The 14586-nt window shown below is 29.5% G+C and overlaps 1 protein-coding gene across 3 annotated transcripts in view; it reads left to right on the plus strand.

Moving 5' to 3' along the window:
• LOC118204494 (uncharacterized) overlaps positions 1 to 14586 on the plus strand; it is an 89291-nt gene that overhangs the window by 13148 nt on the left and 61557 nt on the right. For all 3 annotated transcript variants that reach the window (XM_085813970.1, XM_035376806.2, XM_035376807.2), the window contains exons 4-7: positions 1550 to 1724; positions 5531 to 5632; positions 5734 to 5856; positions 12273 to 12497. In XM_085813970.1, the coding sequence (XP_085670096.1) occupies positions 1550 to 1724; positions 5531 to 5632; positions 5734 to 5856; positions 12273 to 12497 (625 nt within the window). The remainder of the gene's footprint in view (positions 1 to 1549; positions 1725 to 5530; positions 5633 to 5733; positions 5857 to 12272; positions 12498 to 14586) is intronic.

The raw sequence follows: 14586 nt of genomic DNA on the forward strand, positions 1-14586 counted from the left end.
GACAAATTCGGTTTTTAATGCACACTTCTTGCATATCGCAGTTGATATGTCTGAATATCATTTCTATTCCTCCTTTCAACCCTTCCCCACATCTTGGAATGGGCCAACAGGAAATCATATGACTTTTTATATTTTTTTACTCTACATGGCAGCTTCTTCGTAAAAGTTACGATACGCACGTGATCGTGGGTGAAAATTTAGAAAGTGTTTTTTCTCAAATATTTTGTATTATTAATTGATGTGTCTTATTTTAATTTGTATAAATTCGACTGTACAATTTTTATATTGGTTTTCATGGAAAAAAAAAAAATAAAATAAAATAAAATAAATAAATAAATAAATAAATAAATAAATAAATAAATAAAAATAAAATATAAATATAAATATAAATATAAATAAATAAAATAATAATAATAATAATAATATGTGCAACCAGCTAATTTTGCTCACATTCTTCAAGAATTATCTGATGAAGAAAAGACAAGGAAACCTTTGGATGCAAGAATAACAGCGATCTGAGTGAGGAAAATATCAAAATAAATAATAGCAGTAAATCTGAACAATATATTTCAGATGATGATATATTCTATGTTAGAAAGGATAAGTCTTCTAAGTGGCAAAATCAGAAGTATGCAAACTGCTCAAAGATGAATAAGATGAATATTGTGAGTGTTACCTGGCCTAAAACACCATGCTAAGGATGGAATAGGAACATTTTTTTAAACTAGTTGATATAAATATGCTTGATGAAATTTTGGAATGTTCAAATAAATATATAAGTTTACTAAAGGGCAAAATACTCAAGAGATAGAGATTGCATTGTTACCAAAGGGAAACAATGGCCTACTTTGAATTGTTATATATCATAGGAATGAAAAAAGGACACCATGTAAATGCAAAAGAATTGTTCTCAAGTGATGGCACTGGAATTGAAAAAACAAGAGCTGTGTTGAGCTACAAGAGATTTTTATTTCTGACCAGTTGTCTTCGATTCAATGATAAATCAACAGGACAGAACAGATGAATATTAAAACTAGCTTGGATTTTAAAATATAGTTATTAAACAATAAATTTTTAAATTTCTATAATAAAATACATCATTGCTTTTCCACCTAACTAATATAAGCATTAAAAAATAATATACTATCCTTTAAATGTGCCATCATTTGTATTTTGCAATAATACGTTTAATATTTTATGTTTTAACAAATTTATTATAATTATTTAATCATTTTGTTATTTTTCGTGCCCAAAACTGTAAAATAACAGATGTCGTAGAAAATACGACGTGCGCGTGCTCATGTAAAATTGCCAAGTGCGCATGCTGGAAGGTTAAAACACCTTTGTTTTTCATGCATATCTTTTTGTACATGTGTTAAATCTAATAAAAATTTACTTCCTTAGATGTTAGATTTTAATGTAATAATTTTATTTACTGAAATCATAAATATAGTATAAATTATTCATATTTTAAAATTAATTACTACTATTTATTTATTTAATTGTTTTTAAGAATAAAATTGTTATAATATTTTAATTAATTTTTTAGAAGTAGCTGTAATGAGAAACAGATTAAAGTATATAACCGTGTCATGGAGGTGCTAAATGCTGATAGATTAGCAAAACTGGTATGTACAGGATTATCCAACGAGCCAGTTAAAAAGAGGTTAGCCACTGAGAATTCTGCAGGAGCACTTAGGCAGATATTTGGCGAAATGCGTTGGGTTTGTATATATAATGTTTATGAAATAAATATATGACTAGTTTATCTTTTATAATTTCATAGGAATATTTTGTCTGCTTCAGTAATAATTCAAAAGTCTTTTTTTCTTAGGCTTTTTTGTATTTGATATTTTTCAAAATCATTTAGCTAAATACCTGAACACTATAAAAATAGGCAAAAAAGCTGGCTTAGATTGATCTTGATTTCGAGAATGACTGATGAAGATCCTTCTTGTTCAGGGGGTGGGGGCTTCTGTTTTCCCATTCTACTTTTATTAAAATTTATGGTGCTTAATTTTTGGTATCCCTTTATCTGTGAAACAGTTGCTAAGTAGCACAGTTTACTGTCAATTATGAATAAGCGTTATGTTACAGCACACACATAACATTTTCGCTTTTTTTATTTGATATAACTTTGATTGATTTTCTATTAGCCACCTTTTGTTTTTATGAACAAAAATATAAATTACATGCTATTGCTGTATTTTTCATTGCATTGTGCAAAAAAAAAAAAAAAAAAAAAAAGGGGAGGGTAATTTTACAGATGCCGAATCACAATTATTATTGCACTCCAGTTCATTTATAGTTGGTCAAGAGAATTAACATTTGTTGAATGGGAAAAGAACAACTGCATATTGCTCGACCAAATGATAACAGAATGGAACAGTCATCTGCAGGCAGTTTGTATTCATAGAATCTTAAATGGAGATTCTTGTAGACCAGAAGGCCTTACAACATAATAAAAATAATTTGCAAGCTTTTTATGAAGTGCAGAAATGAAGCGGGTTCGATATTTTTGCAGCTGTTGCTATTTGGTGAATTGTGCAGAGAGACTAATGAATGTTTTACTTTATGTTGAATACAGAAGTGAGACTCATTTTGTTTTTTCCAAGTTTGTAATTTGTTTTATTTGCGTAATTTTACCTTTATCATCTAAGAATATCTGCTAAGAAAACTTTTTTGCATACCTTCTCTTCAAGAAATTTACAGGATGCTTGCAATTTTTGAAGTTTTATCACATGAGAAACTTTTCTTACTGCTATTTACAATTTGTTTGCGTATAGAACATTTATCTTTTTTTTTTTTTTTTCCTTGCTGTTGCATTACATCTCAATCAAAAATCCACTAAGTGATAAGAAAAACAATAAACATAAAATGAAAAAGTGCCATCCTCTTGTGTCCAGCAACATGAAACTGTTTAATAGCTCAGAAACTGCAGGAGTGATTAAAGCGAGGGAAGACCTAGCCAATTATGATTTTTTGTTGCATGTCCTAGCCTCCCAGTTCTTCATCTGTACTCTTTACTAAGGAAAAAAGTATTTTTCAGCAATAAAGGAAAATTATTGAATTAATGATACTTAAATTGTACAAATTTCATTTCCTTCCACTTCAGGTGACTTTAGCATAATTTTTCTTATTAAATTTGATCTGAATATCTAAATCTATTATAGACATTTGTAGAACTTCATGTGAAAACTCAAACAATGTTTAATCAGTAAACATTAGTAATTAGATTTGTTTTACACCAATGTATGGGGCATTGCTAAGTTTATTTCCATAGTTGTATGTACATTAATTATATAATTCTAATTTTATCTTGTTTGGAAGTATATTGGTAAGTTAAACTTTCCTTTTCTACTCAAGATTTTTTGAGTATAAAAATGTAAGAAAATTACAAAATGAAATTAGCCAAAAAAACATAAAATTTAAGATATCTAATTAAATATTAATGTATTTTTTTTACTTCAGCATCAAATTGGAAATATCCGAGTAACCCATTTCAAGCATTATAAGGCAAATACCAGTTGGTTTGGTGTTCTTTTGAAAATGTGCATATGTGCAGCATAAAAGCTCTTTGGGCATGAGATCTCCTCCTTTTTTATTTTAAGGTTGGCAGCTATGTGATGCATTGTTCTTTCCTTTAAAATAAGTCTGCTCGAAGATATTTCTGTTTATCATTCTTGCAAGAACTGTATTTATAATTTATCATCCAAAGACATGATTATAATTGTTCTTAGGTATCTTTGATTTATCTTTTGGTTGAAGTAATAGGTTGTCCCCGAGTCAAATGCACTGTATTTTTTCCGAGAACTGACAACAAAGCTTTGATTTCTGGTAAAAAGTTGTGATTAAAGTGAAACTGAATAAGAGAAATATCTGTAGTTAAATGGTGTCATGAATTTTAAGTGATTTTTTTCTGCACAGAATTCTTAAACATTCTGTGTTTAAGACTTCATGTATGTGTAAAACGTTCATACATGTGAAAACAGTCATTAATTTTCTTTTATTATGTTTTACATATTTCTGAATATATAAAATTTTTATAAACTACTTACGCTTAAGTACATAATTTAAATCTAATTCTAGACATCCAGGGAAGCACTTTTTTAATTATTTGTAAAATAACAGAATTTAAGCTTCCCCCCCTTTTTTTTTGGTCCGAGTGCTGGACACTTGCTTGAAGGCATTCATTAAGAATGGTCGAACCCATTGTGCATTTAGCTTCTTTCTGAGAATGTTTCCATAGTGCACCATGGGTTAGATTGATACTGCATATGCAAGAGAGGGTCCAAGACATAACATTACATGGGAATCATTAATTAATAATTACATGGAAATTAAGCATGGGAATCAAACATGAGCATAGCATTTCTGAAATCCACAACTCATCTCCAGTCTCTGATACTCTAGTCTTCATCACTACGATCGGGCACATTTCATAGCATGAGTTAGGGAGACACATAGAATTCTCACATAGCCCATTTATGCAATTTTTCACTCTCCAGTTTATGTGGATACTTCAGTTCCTATAGCTGCAGCACACCACCTTATAGTCTGATCTGATGCCATTTATCTATTTCTTGTAGAAATGGTAAGTCAAATAATGATCCTTGTCACAACAGTCTGTTGTGACAAGTTTTTGGTATTGACCTGATTGTCTACATTTTTGGCTATTCTTAAATCCATATAAACTTATATCAGTATCTGTTTCATTTTCCCAATTACACATTGCTCTTCATAATTCATCCGATACCTTATCATTCTGCCTTCCACATTAAAAAAAAAAAAAAATCCAATTCTTTAATAGTCTTAGAATTAGAATTTGAAGTACCTTTCCAACTTTTTTTCCTATATACCAAAAGAAAGGATGGAGAAATTTTGCATGTTTCAGTCTAGTGAAAATGACTACCAACACTGACTTTGTGCTATCAGCCACTTTTCATTAGTCTTCACTTAACAGAATTAATATAAAAGCTAGTTATTCCTTTAATTTTCCCCCACTTCTATATTATAAATATAACTATTTTAATTTGTTTTATGGTTTTGGAGAGCATCTATTTTTTTAACTATATTCAAGTTTCATTTTATATGTAAAACTGATTTTTTTTCAATTATGAAAATTGTTAATTAAGAAAAAATCCAAATGCTTAAATCAAAGTTATCAATCAAATTTTTACTCCATTCTTTTCAAATCTTTTCCTAATTTTATAATAAGTAATTTTTGTCATTCATTTCCATTTATCTGGTCACAAGACTTAGATAGTTGCTGAAATGTTTTGAGAAGTGTGTAAAGTATAAAGCACAAAATAATGAAACTATTACAATGATAGAGGTTTTTATTTCTAGGAAATAAAATAATAGAATATATATTTACTTGTGTTTGATTAATCTAGTCACTTTCATTCAAATCTATAATTCTGAACAATACTGCAGCATATTTTGTCTAAGTAGAGATGAACTATAAATAATAAACACTCGGGGTTTTTAGTACAATGTCAATAAAAGTTCTGTTTTATCATCCTTATAGGAAATGAATTTGTTATCGTGGCTTCATAAAACACTCTTAGATAAGGCTGATATTCCAACTCTTTCTAGTTATGTAGATGTGTTACAAACATTAAGGACAAAAGTAGGTTGTCTATATATTTAATAACTACATTTTTGTACTTGCTTTATTGTGTTTTGGTGTATATTTTAATTAATGCAACTTTTTCAAATATATTTCAATAGGTGCCTAGTCTAGTTGATAAATTCCTCCAATTAAATTCTGGTTTACCTGCAAGAGATGCCATTTCTCAGATGATAAAGAAACAATGGGATCCTGTACTTCCTCTGCTTAATCAGCACAAACCAGTAAATCATTATTTATATTATTTTATAATGAATTAGAAAATATGTTATCTAGAATTTAAATATTAAAGAATTCCAATAGACCACAGATTGTGTGAACAGAAGTTTGTAGATTGTAGGGAATTGTTTTGAATTTTGTTTATGTTTTTCTTTTTCTGATTTTTATGTTGTGTTTGAATTGAATGCAAATAAATAAATGATTGAAAGGTATTCATAGCTTAAGAAGTATTTAATCAAAATTTATCAACTGTAAAATATTAGCAATCATATAGTATGTGATCTACCCATTTTAGTTAGCTAGTTATTTCTTAGATGGCACCACTTAAACATTATTTTAAAATTTGAATGTGATAAAATGATGGGAAAAAGAAATGACTAAAACAGCAACCAATTTTAGTTCTGCCATCTAAAAAATAAATAATTATCTAAAAGTGATAGACCACACATACTATACAATTAGCAAAATATTATATTTAACCCTGAGTGGTACGGCTTTTTGAATCTGTTCATGTAAACTTATATTTAAACAGTATTTAATATCTAAATTTATATAATTACTTATTTTAGTCTCTATTTTCATGAACCCCATTCATTAAGATCATGTTTACATCATTAAAGAAAGTAAGAAAACAATATATTTTAAATTATAAACTAATACAATAGGAGACAAAGAAAATCTCATGACCGAATAAAGGTGGTCTTGCCACTCGGGCTTAATGGTTATAATTTACCACAAAACTGTATTACATATACAAAAATGTATAAATACTTTTCAAATACAATTTTATACAAAAATATATTATCAGTACAAAAAAAAAAAAAAAAAAAAAAAAAGTGTAGTGGAGAGGGAAAAAAAAAAGTATATGATAGGGAAGTTTCTTGAGGAAGTAAAGAAATCTTTTAATTTTGTAGGGGAAAAAATGTATGCATACACCAGTGAAATTGTTTTTAAAGAAACTTTTATATTCTTCAACAAGTTATAAATAAATGCAGTACAAAATCTGAGATCCAGACTCGTCGGGACTTCGGCAATTCCGGATATTAGATCATCAGTTTAAATCTAGTAAGATGGCATGTAGAAATTATAAAATTAAAAATATGAATCGGGATTTATGAAATAATGAAGCATTTATGATCTAAAGGATATCAAAATTTACAAAAGCTTAATATTTATTTGTTTATTTTAAACATTTCTTTCACTATAAGTTGTTTAAGTTGCTTCGTTTTTTGTGCTAAAACTTTCTCTTTAATTTTGTAGACAGACATAATTTCTTATTCACTTACATAGTTGAAGTCCTGTAATTGGTGTGTGGAGAATTCCAACTAATTTGTCAATCAAAATATTTTTGTTTTCCGTAACCTGTCTGTCACTTTCTTCACTATCGGTAGCGGTATTTTCTGAATTTTGAACCATACAGTAGATTTTGCCATCCGTTAATTGATTGATGATTAAGGAGCATTGTCTTCACAATGAAAAACTTCTTTTATATAATCTTCATTTATTACTTTTTCTCCACATTTCTTTACAAAATGAGTTAATTGGAAAATTTCACCTTTGGTTTGTGATATTCGAAAACCTTTAAAATTTGTGGCTACCATCATAAAATTCAGCTGTCGTTCACTATACATATTTGGCTATGTATCATGATACTGGCAACTAAAGACAAGTTGTTCCACTAAATTTTATTTTGCTTCTATCACGCACTGAGACAATTACACCTGAATTGTGTTAGTTTAGTTATTTATTATACTTATGTCTAGTTCTTGCACATGCTTAAGGCTTATATAAGTCCTGAATAAATAAATTCCCACATATACTTAAGGCTTGTGAAGGGTGGAGCTAGATATCTTACTGCCTGATGCTGTCTCTGCAAATCCTAAATTCTGCTACTAAGCATCTTCCTTTGTCTTCCCTAACTTCTGCCGTTCGTTGTGGCCATATGATCCCTGGCGCTGCTTCTGGGCTTATGTGAATAACAAATCAGTTGTTATTCTTAATTCAAATAGCATTAATGTAATCTTTTGGTGTATGAGTATCATTAAGAAAATTTATTTTTAGCATATGGAAAGAAAGTTTTACTCCAGCATTTCTTAGCACCTTTAACTTACATCTGTAATCATTGCCAAGCATAATGTCAACACAAAAGGTTACCATACTCTTCATTATTCAATTACTAACATAAAAAATTGTTTAGGCGTTGCTATACGAGTATCATTACTTAAGTTGTCATGTGTTGATAAACATGCAGTGATGAAAGCAAAATATAATAATGATTTGCCAGGTTGGCATCGGGATATAAAATATTAGTAGGTGTAAATTCAACGATGTATCTATGTAAAACGTTTCAGTTTCGGATGTAAGTCAAATAGGCAATTTGGCAGCTGCAGAGCCAAATTATTGATGATACAAATTTATGCTAAAATGATTGTTTCTTCAATAATGAGGTTTTTTATTTAGTGTGGAAATGAAATTAAGAATTGGGACTCTTCACGTGTTTTTATTATGCTCGGGGGGGGGTATAAAATGTGCATGCATAAAGCATACAAACAAAAGAAAAAGTTGTTCATGTCTTTGAGTCCAGATTTTAGATCATTCCAGATATTGGACGTCCGAATCTTGGACTTTGTACTGTACATATAGGGTTTTGAAACCCAACAGTGTGATTAATTGAAGTCCTAAGATAATTCTGCCATTGTATTCTATTCAGGTGCAGTTAATTTAATAATACAATTAGCAATTTAAAAAGATGTTTGAGTTGAAATTTTGGATTTATTAAGAAAAATCTGTTTTTTCAGACTCTTTATCATATTTTCCATTTATAATGTCTGATAAAATCACTGAACACTTATAGTTTGACCTGAGTTCAATTTCAGGTGAACAGGCTGGCTGTTTGACCATTTTTATGGTTTCTCCCATGTGTAATATGGATATGAGGCAGTTTCTGTTAGAAAGTTCTTCATGAAGGCATTTCTCCTCTTAGGCACATAGCTTTAGGTTCCTTTGCCATAATTAAAAATAAACCAGCTTTTTTTTACTGCCAAAAATCTGTATAGGTAAATTTTAAAAATCCATTCGTATTTGCTAATGTTTTAAAGGAAGATTACTTATTGTACAAAATGCAAACAGACTGACTAATATGAGTGTATTTAAATTGGAACTCAACATTAGAAAAATTGCTGATAAGTAAACTCTTTTACACCTGTTCACCATGTAAACTTAGTCTTAAAAGATAGCTGAATATGCATTAAAATTCCAAAAGTTAAGATATATCTAAAACTGGAAATTCACAGAGTTTAGGATATTTATTTTTTTGTAAAAAAATGTGTGGTGCAGTGCTCACAGAATATGTTAACTAACTTCTATAATAAATTAAGTATGCTTTTTTAGATGAAAATACTGTATAAATATAATGTATTTTCATCACAAAGTTTATTTGCTTATTGCTGTTATATTTTCAGTGCTGAATTATCTGAAAATGATTATTTTGTTTATTTACATTAAGGAATGATTGCAGATCATTGGCATTTCAGGATTAAGCAGTCATGAATTATTAGTTTTACTGTATTTAATTTTGTAGTTATGAAATTTATTATTAAAGTAAACATTATTTTATTTTTGTACGGATATCACATTTATCTGAATATACTCAGCCCTCCCCCCCAGTTTTTTAATCTAAACATTTGTGGTTTTATCTAAAACATGTTAACAAGAAGTACTAAAGTTGTCAACATTTTAGAGCTCATACACCCCAGAAATTTACAAATATGTATTTCTAATTGTATGCTATAAAGATTAAACTTCAGGAAAAATTAAGATATAACAGCATTAACAGGTATAGCTCATAAGATCATAGATATCAAGTTTCTTTAAAGGAAGTGTAAAAGAAATTTTATGCAAGGAATGAGGATTATAGAAGTTATTGCAGTGCTGATTCACTCGAAATGTTTGGAATTTGTTTAATTATTCGTATTGGACATAATAAATGAGATGATTATTGTTTAACATATGCAAATATCTTTATATTGGTAAAATAACATATTTCTAAGGGTAGGAATAGAATTATGCAACTTTGTTAAAATAATAAACAAATCTTAAATTTAAAAATTATGCTTAGAAATTATTTTTACTTATTTATTTACATAAAGAAAAATTGCCTGGTAATCCTGCTGTGATTTTGTCCCAAGTGAGCCTCCCATCCAACAACATGTTAGTGAACATCTTTCTTCCAAGCTTAAATTTTGGCATAATAATTTAAATTCTTTATAGCAGATTATCAATCTACCTTTAAAAGTATAAAGTGTTGTCCGCTACTTGACAGTTTTGTTTTCATGCAGCGGCACTTTGAAAAAAGTAGTACAGTCAAAAGTCGTTAATTTGGACACCCATAATACGGAATGATCTATAATCCGGACCTCAAAGCTAAAAACTTTCTCCGCATGCGCACAGGCGTTTTACGCGTGCGCGTAAGACCTTGACTACTGCGCATATGCGTGCGCGCAAGTGCAGAATACGTTTTCGCCTGCGCATTTAATGTATAATGGATGGTGTAAGCTAAAATTATCTAATTATCTATTTCAGTTAATGTTAATCATTGCATAATCTTCGAATTGGATCCCGCTTATTATTTTTTGAAGACTGTAAGAGCAATTTTATAAAAGTAAACTTGAACTTTCGATTATGTCAAATAGAATTTCCGATGCTGGAACTTCCGAAGGATCTACAAAACGAAAGTATGGTTCGATGTCCAACAAACAAAAAGTGTAATTGCTGCAAAAAATGGACAAAGACATGAAGAATGTGACAGAGAGGTTAGTGAAAACGAAAAAATTTCGATTGACAAGTTAGTCGGTATTCTCGGCACAGCAATTAACGGGGCTTGAACAGGGGAACTTTGTAACTGAACAAGAAATTATGTCTGTTTATAGAATTAAAGACTTTTGACTTTTTAAAACGAAGCAACTTAAACAACTTACATTAAAAGAAATGTTTAATAAAGTAAACAAATAAATATAAAGCTTTTTTTTTTTTTTTGTAAATTTTGATACCCTTTAGATCATAATTGTTCTTTATTTCATAAATTATGGTTTCATATTTTTAATTTTAGAATTTCTGCATGCCATCTTACGAGATTTAAACTGATGATCTATAATCCGGAAAAATCCATAATCCGGAATCGCCGAAGTCCCGACGAGTCCGGATTAACGACTTTTGACTATATATGGAAGGCTACATTTGTGGTCTTTTTGAAGAATGTTATTTGTATCTAGTTATTAAAAAACACTGTGAAAGCCATGTTTTTTTGATATTTAAAACTATGATTATTGTCAACGAGAAAGGGAAAAAAGTTTGGCTTCAAGTGGGAAAGTTGTTCCAAATACATATCCAAGGAAAAAATGGAATATTCGAACCTTGTAAAGGTAAGATCTTTAATGTTGACAAAAAAAAAAAAAAAAGTCCGTTAAGTCAAAGGCAGCAACAGAATAATTAAAATGCTTAATATCAACTGTAAAAAAAGTGATTAATGTTGATTTGTATCTTAATGCGAGAAAACGTAATGTGATAGTCTTTCTCCATGACATATCGCTGAAAGCAGAATGCACTGCAGAATTCTTTATGAGAAACATTTATCCAGGTAAAAATGGAAAAGTGTTGTCAGAATACATGAATGTTGAGTGTGTTTAAATGACCTCAATAAAAGGAAATCCATTTATTATCATCAAAGTGAAGAAAAAAATCTAAGAGAGATTCTAAGAGATTTATGATTGTTGTTGGTTTTTTATATAACAGCAAATTTAAAATAAATGGACTGGATAAAAATTTTAAGATCAACTCTGCATATTATCAGTAACATATTTTATACCCAATTTTCAAATATGAAGTACCATCTCTTTACTCACAGTGCCATCAATCAGTAGAACTGCAACAAGAAATGGATATCAAGGCCATAACCCTTCACTCATATCCCTACTAAATCTTTTAACATATCGCCCATTGGTTTTTACACTTTTGCACTTTTAAAAAATTCATTGTCTAAACATCAACCTACAACTCTTCTTGAACTTTGGAAAGCTGTTCAAGATTATGATTTTGAAAGATAGTAGAGAATAAGGGTTATCAAATAGAACATTTAAAACAAAAAAATTTTAGGTGAAATACAGTGAAAATTGTCTAAAAAATGTTTGAACAGCCTCTGTATTCATTTGATAAGATAAGCATGATCAGTGAAGATTGTAACTTCCGTGAGAAATAATAACATGATTATTGTTTACTGCAAGTAGATGTATATCTTGTTTATCTGATTGTGAATGATATAATAAAATATTTCTAATAGTAGAAATATAAATTATAAAACTTTATGAAAATAATTAGCAAATTTTAGATTTTAAAATTATGCTTAGAAATTATTATTTTTATTTAGAAAAAATTGCCTGGCAATCCTGTTATTCTTTTGTGCCCAAGTGAGCCTCCCATCCAACAGCATATCAGTGCACATCTTTCTCCCAGGCTAAAATTTTGGCATAATAATTTAAGTTCTTTATGCAAGATTATGAATGTTCCACTTTATTCCTTTGATAAGGAAAACATGACCATTGAAGACTGTATCGATCAGATTGTAACTTCTGTGAGAAACAAAGTTGCTGAGGTAGGTAAATATAGCTTAGATTTTTGATTTGCTATGAATGATTATTGCAATTTTTAATGAATATTATTAAAGTGACTCTTGTATTAAATTATTAACTTATATATTCCTCTTGTTATTAGCAATTATGCAAGTCATATTGCCTGCAGATGCTGCATTTTAGAAATTATAACCTTTATGGCTTTATTTATGAAGTTGACTAATGTGTGAAGCATTTTGGATGGATTTATTTACTCAAAAGTTTTGTGATAATAATGTTTCTGTGAACTTATTGATGTAACTGAAAACAGTTTGAATTTTATCCTATTTATTTAATATACTTTTTTTGGTTTGTGAAGTTAAGTGTTGTGCTTTGCTTTTCTGTTGTCATACGTTTTAAATTGTCGATCTGTTTGACTTGTTATTGAATTTTTATTCTCATTAATACATATAAATTGTTAAATACAAAACTGTCTTTGAAAGCTTAATCCTCCAAGTGACACATTTTTTGGATCTGATCATCAAAAGCTATGTTTTTACAGCATTTGTTAGCTAGATTTGTATAATTATTTATTATTCTCTTGTTTTCATAAGCTTCTATTCATTAGGACATTTAAATCATTAAAAATATCTGTATAATTAGGTGCTTGGAAAAACTTTTTATTAAGAGAATTCGCTGTGCCAAGAAGACTTATTTTCTAGTGAACAGTACAGTTTTATACCTCAGAGGAGTATTGAAGATGCTCTTTTATGCTTGAATGAGATTGTTCAGAGAGGTTAAAAAGAAACATTTGTGCACTATTTTGGTTTTGCTTGATACGAAAGGTGTCTTTAGTGCATGGTGCCCTTGTATTCTTGAATTTCTTAAAAACATGGAGTTTTTAGTGAATATTTTATTCACTTGCTGCTGACATTTTAAATGATAGGCTGCCCAGATTGCAACATGGCTCAGCTTTTCTAATATGTTGCCTTGACAAGGGTTGCCTTCAAGGCTGAGTTTCTGGACCATCGTTTTGGAATATTATTATTAATGATCTCATCTCAAAGTTTTAAATTGGATTTTAATCCTGATAAAACTAGAATCATGATTATTGAAAAGCAAAACGTTTGTTATCATGCATTTCAGTTCTTTCTCGATGAAACTCTATTGGCTGTGGTAGGGGAATTTCTTGAATGTAAATTTTCTTGGAAGAGACACTGAACTTGCGTATCAGAGAGATGTGATAAATTATGGCATGGATTAAGTTGAATTGCATGCAATAAGTATGGTATTGATTTTAACATACATTCACTCATCTATAAGTAAGGAATTAAAGCCTTCATAATGTATGGCTCTGGAGTTTTGAGTATGGCGCTTAAGAAGAAAATGCATTATATATATCTGCATCACATTCAAAAGCGGATATTTCTACGGGTCATTTGTGAATATCATACCATAAGTTTTGTGTCTGTTTATGCTATTTCTGTTTTCCTCCATTCGACATTGTCATTCTTCATGATATTGCCTTTAGGGAAAATCTGGGTGCTTTTTCTGTTTCTAGTTATGATTGTGTTTTGCCTTCATCTGTTTCCTCATCTGTCAGAAAGAAATGCTGTTAATGTTATTTAGCAATAAAATTGCAGTATGTAATAACTTGCGATACTGATGGTAGTAAAAGTGATGGCAAAGTTGGTTTCATATTTATTGCTTTCAGAAATGGTCTTAAATTCAAGCACTTTCAATTTAGAATTTGAGATATGTGCATGGTTTTTATAACTGAACTGTTCTCCAGATTCCTCTGTGGATAGTGATAAATGTGAAGATTCATTTTCTATTCGAAATGTTTGACAGTGATGCAAAATTGATATGCAAAATATTCCACCAGCTCTTGCTCCATTTCCTTTCTTGGCAATCACTGTGAAATGATTATCTTCTTTATAAAAAGGATAACACATTGTGAAATATAATGCTTTTAGAGTTCCGTTTGCAAATTATTGAGCTAAGCACTTGGAAGGAAATTCTAGTTTTTACCCTGGCAGTTGTTGTTCAATTCTCAATCCCATGAGACTAACTGCTCGACATTTTGCTGGCCATAAAAATTTGGAAAATTTTAATTCCTTCTTGATTTTGTCT

The sequence above is a fragment of the Stegodyphus dumicola genome, chromosome 3 (genome assembly GCF_044657685.1).
Source record: "Stegodyphus dumicola isolate Sdum_Otavi_A_Nest chromosome 3, ASM4465768v1".
Lineage (NCBI taxonomy): Eukaryota > Metazoa > Arthropoda > Arachnida > Araneae > Eresidae > Stegodyphus > Stegodyphus dumicola.